The sequence below is a fragment of the Phalacrocorax carbo genome, chromosome 12, assembly GCF_963921805.1.
Source record: "Phalacrocorax carbo chromosome 12, bPhaCar2.1, whole genome shotgun sequence".
Taxonomy (NCBI): Eukaryota; Metazoa; Chordata; class Aves; order Suliformes; family Phalacrocoracidae; genus Phalacrocorax; species Phalacrocorax carbo.
In genome coordinates, this window is record NC_087524.1 from 20284074 (window position 1) to 20296533 (window position 12460).

The window sequence follows — 12460 nt, forward strand, 5'->3', positions numbered from 1 at the left end:
CTTGGTGATAGAAGTCAGCCACTTTCTTTTTCCTTAGAATAGTAAAGAAAAAGGAGAATGAACTTGACTTTATTTACAGCAATGGTAACATTACGAGAAGCATGAGACTTGGTAATTGAGTCAGGACTAGAAGTGGAAGTCTCCTGTGACAGCCTGTAATTGTCAGAGCTCCAGTTAAATTCAGCAGACACGGAGTCGAGTAATATTTTGAATGCCTGGATAGCACCTGTATCTAACCTGGCCTCCGGACCTCTAGAGATTTGCTTCTCACTGCATTTTGGTCCTTCCATTTTAATACAGCAAATATTAACCAGAAAACTGTATGGGTAATACTCCACTTCATGCTAAAAATATTTCATATATAAGTGCATAAAAAATTCCATCCCCTAGCAACTGTGAGATTCCTGCTTGAAATGGTGATGGGAAAGATGGGGCTCCAGGAACGTTAGAGTCAAGCAAGGATTCTGTGGGTGTGAAATTGTTGGCAATTATGTCTGATCACTGGCTGCACATGTTTTTGCTGAATGCATTCAGATTTACTCTAGAAATTGGCCTGAAGTATTACCAAATTCTGGGACCCCTGATTAAAATAAATTGTGTTCAAGATACATGTACTGCAGAGAGACTCTTGAGTCCAGGGAGAGCTCTGCACGAGCGGGAAGTGTCAGACACCAGAACAACAACAAATTAAAGAAATGAATCATCTCAGGAAATATTATTGCTGGTTTCTGAAAACAAGCTAAAACGCAGTTGCTACCTGAGGAACACAAATGGAAGAGAAACAATGGTGAAAGTAATAAAGCAGAATTCGGATGTGAGTAAGAGGCAGAGCAGCCCACTGAAGATCCAGGCAGTAAATTAGCGTAGGTGACTAAGACTAAGTCAGTACACAGTAACCCGCCATGCTCATCTGTCGGCTGGAAGGGTTGGAAAGGCAGTCCCAGCCCATGGGAAAACACCCCTTGCTCGCTCTTAGCTGCTTCTCCTAGCTTGCTCCTTCGCTGCTTCTCACAGACCCGGAATAGGACATCATTTACCAGACTGTAAAATGCAGACAGCAGCACAGGTTTCCTTGCAGCTCGCTGAGCTATTGCTCAGATTTCTTCCCCCGGCTCTTTCTGATCTTTCTGCTCCCCGAGCTCGGCGAGCTCTTGGAAGGAGCCACCGAAACAGCTCTCTGGCTTTGCACAAGCCTATCAACACCACATTCAGCCCTCTTTCCTCACGTGCTTCCCACAAGCATTGCCTGTGCAGTCCCGTTTGTTCAGGCAGAGGGTTGCAGGTAACGACACATTTTTGGAGTCACAGACTTGCCCCAGGCGGGTGCTGCAGGAGCTGAGGTCCTGCCCCGTTGCAGCCCTTGCACCCTAAGCCAGCCTTGCAGGGTGAAAGCAGCAGAGGCTACGCAAGAGGGGACCCTTCTCACAGCCCCCTACCGAGCCCCAAGCAAGAAAAGGTTTTATGGAAGAGGGCTCAGAGACCCATTTACAAGCCCTTTTATCTTTCCACCTGCAAGAGAAAAGGGACCTGCAGTGGTTGGCTTGCACTCTCACATCCTCCTCCCACGTACAATAACCGAGTCAGCCCACATCTCCCACAGGAGAGAAGTACATGAAAGCGATTGCTAATAGCTCAGCTGCGGGTGGAAGGCTCTGTGCGCTGCCGAGGGAGGTTTTGGCTTTGGGCAGCATGGCAGCGCAGGAATTGCCATCAACCACACAAAGATGAGCCGAGAGACCAATGCGGATTGCTGACAGACGCGGTCTCCTGCCTCCACAGAGGATGCAAAAAGATGATCAAACCTTATTTAATGATCTCACGTTGCCACTGTGATCATGGCTATCAGGGAAACGATATAAGCGCGGCTGTATTAGGGGTGACTCCCTGGGCCACGGCTGAATTTTGCACTTAAGGCAAAGCTTCAGCCCTTTAGGCAAAGAACACAATGTCTTTTTCCCAAACATAAAAGTACTTATCCTTTGAGCACCGAAGCATCTTTCTGCTGTCTTACTTGTAACCTTTGCATTAATTTGCTGTTTTAAAATGTTTGTAGGTGATATCATGACAGTCATTTTAAAGAGATTTATTTTACAGCTAAATTGCTGGTTTGTATTCTGAAATCTCGGCTACACTTTCCACAGCTTTTAAGGGGTCCTTTGGGATTAAGGTACCAAATTTCTGTTTGTCAGACCTTACTGTCTGCTTTTTCTACTCATCCTGCTATGAGTCATTTCTCCAAGAAGGTATTTTTCTCTCCTGCTTACCATATATTTGGCAGAAAATATATTTTAGTTAGCTAATGAAATATAAATATAAATATAGTACATCAGATATCAGTAATAATACAGCGTAGTAACATTATGTCTACTGTGAGGACAAGTTGCAAGGTACATCATATCTGTAAAATATCACTGTGATCACAATTTGATGCAGCTGAGCTTTTAAATCTTTGCTTGGCAGAGTGACTAGGAAGCACCAGGGTCTGGCAAGTAGTTTTGGGGAAAGAGGATACTGTAGTGACGAAGACAAGGATCCTCCTCCATGCACCTTCCCAAAGATAATGCAAAGCCTTGACTGCCTACAGAGGAGCCCATGGAGCCTGGACGAGCCCAGAAACTGCTCTGCTCCTCGGTCCAGAGTTTACCAGGTTTTTTACCAGCATTCAATGCAACGGCGCCCACGTGCTGTCGCTCCCTGGGTTTCTCCTCCCAGCCACAATCCCAGTGCTTGTGCAAGGCTGCGTCCTCAGCGCTCTGCTCCTCCTCTGCCTCTCCAGAGTATTAGTGACTCTCCTTTTCTGCATTGTACGTCAACGGGTATAATATAAAGAAAACACCCACTCACGTGTGCCCTGTATGAGTATGTTTTGGGTAGGGCATGCTTCTGTGCACATCAGAAACTGCTATTTATCCTCCATTTTGCAGTTTCCTTAATATGAACAATTAAACTTCTATGCTGACCGAATACTAGTGTATCCCAGCATTTGAAGATCTAATCTAACCTAAAACATCTTATGTTTTTATATACATGCTGGCCCCCCCCAAGGATTCCAACGTGTCTCACAAGCTGCAATCACAGAATGATCAAAATTACACCCTTTCTGGAGCAGACAGTAGAAGGCATATTGATAACTTGCCTTCACTACCCATTTCAGTGGAGCAAAAGAGGGAAATCTTAGCTAAGCAAAATAGCTAAATGTCAACAGAGAGGGGAAATCTGTGGGATGCTCAAAATGCAGTGAAAGTAGCTAGGGTTTCTTTTGAAGTGCAGAGAAGTAAAGAAAAAATTTTTTTTTTGTGAACAAAGTTTACATTGTTCCATACAGCGTACTCTTTTGGAGCATGCTAAATCTAATACCTCATTTATCAAGTTATGATCTCCACCAGATAAATCATACCTACAGTTCTTCATGACCCCCTCATCTCCTATCACTGATGTCCGTAAGCCACCAAAAATGGTCATGAAAAGAAGCAAAACATGTTAAGTACCAATAAGCAGAAATGGGCTCCTAGAAAGTGTCAGTACCTATGGCCAGGTTCACTTGGGTACTGGAGGATGCAAGCACAGGCTCACCCTCGTCTCCATTAATATTTTTAGCCAACGCTTAAAGTACAGAAAAACAAACTAAGCCATAAGATGAAATACATATTAGCATTTAGATTAGCAGTTATCACCTCCATTTCCCATCACCAGACAACAGTGAAATACATGATGATGGTTTAATTTTTTTTTTTTTTAAAAAGGTTAAGGGCTCCCTGAATTCAATGGGCTGGGAAACACTGGCCTGTGAGATAAATGGTGCTGGCCCTGACATACATCTGGTCTCTAGTTGGAATTAAAATTCATCTTGCAGTAGCAATTAAAAGACAGAACTAGGTCATGAGCTGTTGTTCAAGGCACTATGCAAGAAAAGAAAGAATTAAAAAAAAACGCAAAGCAAGCAGCATTTGCCCTAAAAATTTCAGCATTGAGAAATAGAAGATAACACAAAGAAGAGGACACAACAGGGAAGTAGGTGTTGGGGTGTTTCCGCAATGCCATGCTACGCGCTCACCTTCTCACCAAGCAACAGCTGTTACCACCAGGCAGTTCTCAGTTTGCATTATGACATTTTAATTTCAAAGAGAGGACAGGGAACGGCTGAACCGGCGATGCTCGGCACCCACCACGCACCGAACGCTCGCCGGTGTGCTTGGCCCTGTACGCATGGGCTGGTGCTGCGTGTGCGATACGTTTCTTTACACCTACACACAGCATTGTTTGCAAGAGTTATTTCTGTGGCTGGAAGATTTTTATAAAAGAAACCATAGCAACCCTCCTAAATCTACTGGAACAGCAGTTAACAATTTGCTGTGTCCATTCTGGTACACAGCTTTTTCTTTCCCTCTTAAGTTCTGTATCTCCATCCAACTATTTTATTGTATACGGAAAGGACTGGACGAGAGATATATCCACAGTGCACCCTGTGGTATATCATACTCAGTGTGACAATGCACATTGTATTATCCACATCCAATTCTAGATGTGGGAAGCGAGAATGAAATCGCATTGCTTCAATTCCTTTTTGAAAACTGGGCTGGGAAATTTTGTGCTGTTATCTGCGGGTTAGCACGGAGCCTCACCGCAGACCGCTTCTGTGGTTTCGCAACACTGCACAATATTACCGATGAAGGTGAGCACCCACCTTCAGTTTAAGGGGTGTCTTATTTTCATTCACTCTGTCACATGAGCAAAAAGATGGCTGAATGAGAATTTAGCAAAGTGAGAGCCAGCCACATAGTTGTTGATTAAACCCTGTTTTCAGTATAATTTAGCGTAAAGGTGACCTGGTAACAAAACTGACTACAAAGGAAAAAGTATCCTTCTTCTGTAAGACTTTGCAGGTAACTTTGCCTGTTAAAGCCTGATATTATTGAAAAAAAAATTTTAAAATGCATTTCCCAACTAGCCCTTTCTATGCACAAGAGCTATGGGTAGGATTGATTTACACGTACAATCGTCTGACAGCTGTGAATGTATTTGTTTCGTCTACGTGGCTGAAATGTGGGATGCGAGGAGAGCTGCATCCGCACTGTGCTGGTGACATGGAGAGGAGAGCGGGCTCCTTCTCAGCATCCGAAAAGCAGCAGTTGATGGTATCAGAAGAGACAGTAGGCAGAAGAATTGCAGAGAGTACCTGTCCGTGTGCAGCCATGGACTCTGCTCTGCCCTCGCTTCTCCATGGGGACTTCCAAGCCAAGCCATGCAAGATCTCTCCCCAGCCTGCCTTGTTGTTGTGTGCTCGACCTCCCAACTTTATTTTACAGGTACGCAGCTCTAAGAGATGCTAAAAGTCTAGATCAGTAGAAGGATAAAAATAAATGCAATCCATGAAATTCAAACAGATACATTTGAAACGCAATCCCAGAGGTGCTCCACACCACCCATGAGGGCTGCGGCTAGTGTTACCTTCTGCTCAGGCTTCTGATGTTAAAAACACTCCTTTTTATTCCCATATGTTTATCCTGGGCAATACTAGAGATACAAGGAAAATGGTATCTATATTCTCTTGACTCAATTCTTCATCTTCCAGAAGACTGACAAAATAAATGACAATAGGTAATTTTGTCACCGTTTATTGTATGTTTGTTCTGCACCATTACGTCCTCTGTTCCTTACAAAGCCTGCACTGATGGTCTTCAATCATCAGGAAAGGTTTGTATAAAGGCAATGACGACATATTTTCAGTTGTTTGTGGTACAACGCTAGGCAGGACCCTAATTATTAATGGTAATACACCATCAACAAGTCAGGATGTGACACTTAGCAAGAGGCTGCGTATACTTTGCAGGGAATGGAGGAAAGATTATGCGTGTTCAAAACAGGCAGTGGTCATCACCGTACGCCCGACAGCAGTTTATGCCGAATTCTCCCCGTTGCCCCCGGTGGGCTGTCAGGTGTCAGGCAGTGCCGCGGGAGGGGGTCGCAACTGTAATTCCACAGCGAGAACAAAGCTCTAGGAAACGTGTCGCCAGGAAGTGTGAAAACAGCAAAAATGACAAAGCGGTTGCTAGAAAAACTCTGCAGCATTATTCAGAGTAATTCACGCAGATCACTTGATTTTGACAGCAGCTAAAAAGGTTTTTTAAGATTCACCCACAACTGAAGCAAATATCTTGCCAGTAATAGATTAACTCTTTTATCAACTTAGGAAACAATTAAAGACCTGGTTGAAAGATAACATGTTTCTCTCTAGGGCCGCTAACGCCTCAAACCATGGAAATATCAAGCAGTTTCCAACAGTTGTTCATTACCGTAACGGTTAGAGGGAGACCCCAGTGTCTAATAATATTTCTAATGTAGCTTCTCTGAACATAAGCAAATTATACTAAAAAAAAATGAAACAGTTTAACCTTTGAAAGCATACCATCATTTACTGCTCATAATGCTAGAGATCATTTTGAAAGACACCACTGTCAACTAATAAATGAAAAAGAACACACTCTTCCAAGTCATTGCACTCGCAGCACAATAGAGCATCGCGTACTATGTAGAAGTCTTGAAGGTTGTGAAGTAAAAAGTTTTCGATCAGTGTTTTTTACTCATCTGCTGTAGCTAATTCAGATCTGGAGGAGACGCTTCATTTGTCAGCCGCGGCTACATGACAAGGCTGTGGATGGACCCTCAATATACTTTACAGCTTAGATTTCTCCAAATGCAGGTTATAAAAAGTTGCTTTCCCTCTGTCAGTAATCGCTGTCAACCATCAGGTGACAGTTCAGTAGTTGTCATTTAAATATATTAAGGTTGACATTCAGGTTCAGACCTTCCCTTCTGTTGCTCTGAATGATTTCACCACCTGCAGTTCAACCAGAAAGAGCCTGGGGCTCTCTCCTCTTGCCCCCTACCCGCTCTTCTGCTCAAGAAATCAAATCTTCCTTGGACATCACTAGGTGTCACTACTGGGTGCACACAGAGCAAAAACTGCTCAGGAGCTTGGCTAATTCCCGAACTGATTATCCCACTGGGAGGAAGACATGCACTTTCCCAAAGGGCTATGCAATTCAAAACTTGAGGATGAATCTTTCGTGCATGAATTTTACATGTCATGGGAAATGTGACTGACATGTTACACCATCACACAACCACGATTAATGCATGCTCACATCACTGATTGTCACCTCGGACAGGTTTGGGGTTGGGACCACACACGTAAGTTTGATTGTGACTCTCCTCTGCACCCTTCTCCCTCTCTGGAGGGATGCAGAGACAGAAATGACACATGAAACAAGAGCAATGTTGTATGACAGAATATTCTTGAAACATGCCCTGGGGAGATATCAGCTTGAGGTCAGGCTGGACTGCAAAGAGCGGAAGGGCTGCTGCTCCTCCAGGCCTGGCTGCTCTCAGACACAGAACGGGATTTACAGCAAAGTAACAGATGGAGAACAAGTGAAAAACCTTTATTATAAGAATCCATGTGCATTGCAGTTTTACCTGTGATGTTGTCCTATTTAATACCTATAGTCATACCAGCTCAGCTTTTCCACTTAGAAGCCACTAGGCAGCCAGTAATAAAAGCATATAATTAAGGTAGTTGTGGTTTAATCTTTCGTTAAGGTTAAAGACCAAACTGAGGACATGCTGAACCACAGGATACATCTCTTGCTCCGGGCTGTGCTGGTTTTGGCTGGGGTAGAGTTAATTTTCTTCACTGTAGCTGGTATAATGCTGTGTTTTGGATTTGGTAGGAGAATAGTGCTGATGGCACATTGATGCTTTAGCTGTTGTTAAGTAGCAGCTAAGTGCTGCTAAGTAGTGCTCACACTAGTCTCGGACTTTTCCAGCCTCCCAAGCTCTGCCAGGGGCACAAGCAGCCGGGAGGGGAGGGGGCACAGCCAGGACAACAGATCCAAACTGGCCAAAGGGATATTCCGCACCATATGGTGTCATGCCCACTATAGAAAGCTGGGGAAAGAAGAAGGGGGGGGGGGGGAGGCACATTCAGAGTGACGGCATTTGGCTTCCCAAGTCACCGTTAGATGTGATGGAGCCCTGCTGTCCTGGGGATGGCTGGACACCTGCCTGCCCATGGGAAGGAGTGAAGGAATCCCTTGGTTTGTTTTGCTTGCGTTCGCGGCTTTTGCTTTTCCTTTTCATTATATTATTGTTATTGTTACTATCACTATTATTATTTTGCTTTACCTATTAAACTGTCCTTATCAACCCATCAGTTTTCTCACTTTTACCCTTCTGATTCTCTCCCCCATCCCACCACGGAGGGGTGAGCGAGCGCCTGGGTGGCATTCAGTGGCTGGCTTGGGGCTAATACCAGGACACAGGCTCTGCTCCGCAGCCGGTGACCACATCGTGCTACGGTACCTGAATTTTGCCACATGGCTCTGACCTGGAGGACCAGTAAAGTACGCAGCTGATGTTCAGCCAGCGCTGGGCTTTCCCAGGGCCATGCTCCCAGGCCTTGCTCAATCTGCCGCTGTGCGGGCTGCACGCTGGCTTTTCCAGTCTTTCTGCTTTCTCTGCCACAGGTTCCCACACAGATGCAAAACAACAGCCAGAGAATCTCCTCTACCTGTGCTTTAAAACTTATCTTTTATTTTGTGTACTACTTGGGCTTAGAACTGCTGGTCCATAAAATTTCAAATATCTTATTCCACCTTAACTACCATTTATACAAGGTTTGCAACGGAAGCCCTAAGGAGGAAACCTCAGCATGCTTCCATGTGGATACAGCAAGGTCCATCAACCATAACGATGCCACAATGTGCTGCCTTTGTGTCACCACCCCAAAGAGCAGCAAAATACATCTACACAAAGGGGGAAATGCCACCAAACCACAAAGAACCTGCTCTTACCATCCCTCGCAGCAGGCACGCCCGTAGCTTTGCTCTTACAGAGCTTCTAACCTGGGGAAACAGCAGAGACTATGCAACCCCCTGCCCTCTCCCTTGTGTGGGAAGGAAGGAGACACGAGCAGCCTCTAATGAAGAGAGGCACAAGAACGACAGGTCAGTGATTATGGAAAACACCTCTTACTGTAGGTAGTTTGTATGTGCAACAGAAAAAAAACCAACAAAACAAGGTGTTCTGAATAGCCACGCACGTGATATCTGATACAAAATGAGCTGAACCATTCTAAAGCACTTTTGTTTGGCCTAATTTTAAAGACTTTTCAATAAATTTGCATGAACAACCATCTCTAAAATTCATGAAATGTAGTAAAAATCAAACCAGGCACCTGACCTCTGCCTATTGGCACAAGCAGATCCTTGAAAAACATCGTGCATGTGATTTATTTATTTATTTATTTATTTACAATTCAGCAGAGGAGAAAAAAGTACCCTCAAAACTGGTTATAAAGTTGAAGTTAATGTGCAACCAATGCCTGAGGCATTGTCCAAGGATTAGGAATTGCGTTGCTCCTGGGCAACTGCATGGGCAGGGACCAGGGGACAGAAAGGGACTTACCTAGAGAGATTTAATGCTCCTGCTGGGACCCTGCATGGAGAAAGTGAAAAGAAATGCTGCTGCCATGGGCCACTCCAGACTCTCCCCTGGCAGCAGCTGCCAGTCTGCCCTTCCAGCCTCTCCGACTGGTTATTTTATTGCCTCCAACCCTCTACTGCCCTGAACAGCTATGTCACCTCAGCTTTAAACTAGTTCTATATGATATCTCTGTGCAAAGAGATAGTAGTAATATAGTATACCTCATCTGCAAATACAAAACACCAAAATCTTTGCCATGTATTGAAGCCGAGTAAAGAATAATCAGTTCATTCTTGATAACTTGGTGCAACCAACAAAAAGCCAACAGGTACTTAATACCAACTTCACGTAACTGTAAGTTTTGTGGACCATCTGGGACTGTCATTCTATGCATTTTTACTTCATCTCGATTTTGGCCTGTTCAGGGTACACACAAGAGGATGTTTCCACGGAGGAAGCCCCTTAATACTGCAATGACTGCAATGGTTTTACGGTCACATTCATATCCACGCTACCACTGCTGGCATCCAGCACACGCACAGGTTGACGGCTTGCAGAGCACCAGGAACAGTTCATGACTATTTACACTTCTCAACCCCATTATACCAAGAGCTTTTAAGTAATTAGTTTTCCCTCATTAACAGATGCACTGCCTGAGGAAGGGCACACACAGGTCCTCCCAAGCCCCTTCCTGGTAGACAGGGCAGCACTATCTGGTCTTGGAGTGGAAAGCTCTGAAGTGCCAAGCTGGGCTGCTGAGGAGGGCAACACAACCACAACATTTGTACAAACACATTATTCCCAAGGCAGAACTGCAGGTGTTATTTTGGCAAGATCAGAGACCATAACAGCAATAAACATATTCCCAGGACGTTACTACAAAGCCCATGTATTTAAATCAGAATGACGAACAGTATTTATCAACATCACTTTTATGGAGTCTCAAATGTACTTTATGAGACATCAGGTGTCACAGTGGTTTTCTGCTAAAGTTGTATCCTATTGTAAAAGAAGCAAAAGTTTATATACCTCACATACAAAAAATCTGCAAATACAGTCAATGGGGTGAGTTGCGCTATGCTTCTGCAAGCACATCTCTAATAAAATATGTGGGGTTTGTGCCTTCTTACTGACACATCTAATGCATTATTCCATTTTTCTTTTATACTTTTAGAAGCAAGAGAGGCATTTGGTAAAGTCTAATTTAACATTATCACTAATGCATTCAAACACATCACTAAAAACTGTGTTGCTAAAATTACATTACAGAAAAAACAGGTAAAAGAGACACTGTTATCTCCTTGAAAAATATAGGCCTTATGCTACAGCACCTACTGATGTGAGTCTATTGAAACCAACAGGATTACTTACGTGAATAGGGATTACTCCCATGATTAAGGGGTGCAGGATTACATCCATTGTTTGCATATCTCCTGTTATTTACATATCCCTATTTTCACCTCTTGTTCCTTAAAACACAGGGCATTTAATGACCGTTAGCGCTAGATATCATTATGCTGTACTTTCATCCCTTCAAAATTTGGCAGTCATTTGGATGTCAGATAAAATGCTTTTATGATCAAAACAAAGAAAATAAAGTAGAAGTAGCAGAACCTGGATTATGTAATTAAAAACAAACAAACAAAAAGAGGGAGAGCTTGTTATCCACAATCAAAACTTATTCATGATTCATTTCATATTCATGCTCCTATCCATGGCCTCCTGCTCCTGGGAGCTGATTATTTATATCAGTTTAACTGTGCCAAGTAGTGAGTTACCCGAGAGCTCTCAGGCAATGCCGATAATATCGCTACTGGAAAACAACAAAAATCAGACAAACAAATGAAAGAAATATTATAGGTAGGTATACTGATAACAAATAATAACGCCAAACATTTGGATGTTTTTCACCTTATAAAGAAGTGGTAGTTCATCACTGCCATATGCTTTACATAGAAAATACATCTCCTTCCTATCTTTAGAAAAATTGTGTAAGTTACCAATGCTTTTCAACAGTTTTATGATAGAACAGAATAGTTAATGCATGGTAAGAACATTATGCAGGGATACAGGGATCAGATCCTGTTCCCAGCCCAATCAGGAACGTATTGAGCTGAATAAAGAGCAACAACACAAGTTACACTTAAAACAGGGAACCAACATTTCTTACAAAAAGTAACACACGTTCCTTCGGATTCTCCAGTTTGACACTGAATCACGTTAGTCTCAGTTTTGGTTGCAAGAAATCAGACTTGGATGATATAGTTTGTTTTAGTAGTGTGCTACAGGGATTTGAAAATTTAAGTAATACAAGTTAATTTAAAAAGGCTCGGTCATAACTTCAGTGTGGGTTCTGTAGAGACTGTTTACATATTTTCTAGCATTAAAAAACACAGCATGCCTTTTTAGGCTTCTTTAAGTCATTTTAAAAGCAAAAAGAACACAGACTATTTTTAGAAAGACTGGTAAAACACCGCACGTTATAGTTAACATACGCCGAGGAGAGCTTACAGCGGATTAGGAAAACGTCAGAAGTTGCACAAACTTACCGAAACAACCTGTTTCCTTGCACGAAGAGTAGTTTATGGCCAAGTACATTTGAGTTACAAAAGAGCGTGCTTCCCGGGTCCGTCGTGCACCAGGCTTACCCCGAACGCCCACCCGAGCGCGGCCGGGCCGTCGCAGGCACGGAGGCTCTCCCTCTCCAGAAGGCATGCCGGGCTCTGGGAGACGGGCGAGGGCCGAGCTCGCCCGGGCCAGCTGGCACCTGTTGCAATGGTAACAGGAAAAGCCAGGGTCTGCCTGCTCGGGCTGCGAGGGCATGAATAATTCAATCCTTCCACTCCCCGCATTAACATGCTGCTCAGGCAACTCCAGTGAAGCAATTCATTTTGTCCTTTGTCTTCAGGAAAAGCTTGCTGGATTAATGAGGGTTATCTGCGATGATAAAACCTGGGCCTGCTGATTTATTTAGTCT

The 12460-nt window shown here is 43.7% G+C and overlaps 1 protein-coding gene across 1 annotated transcript in view; it reads right to left on the reverse strand.

Annotated features, from left to right (window-relative positions):
• The window catches only part of C12H10orf90 (chromosome 12 C10orf90 homolog), a 69054-nt gene extending 56815 nt beyond the window's left edge, over nt 1–12239 (reverse strand). Inside the window, exon 1 of the mRNA XM_064464377.1 lies at nt 12033–12239. Within this exon, the coding sequence (XP_064320447.1) occupies nt 12033–12198 (166 nt within the window). The 5' untranslated portion in view covers nt 12199–12239. The remainder of the gene's footprint in view (nt 1–12032) is intronic.
• Nucleotides 12240–12460: the final 221 nt, after the last annotated feature.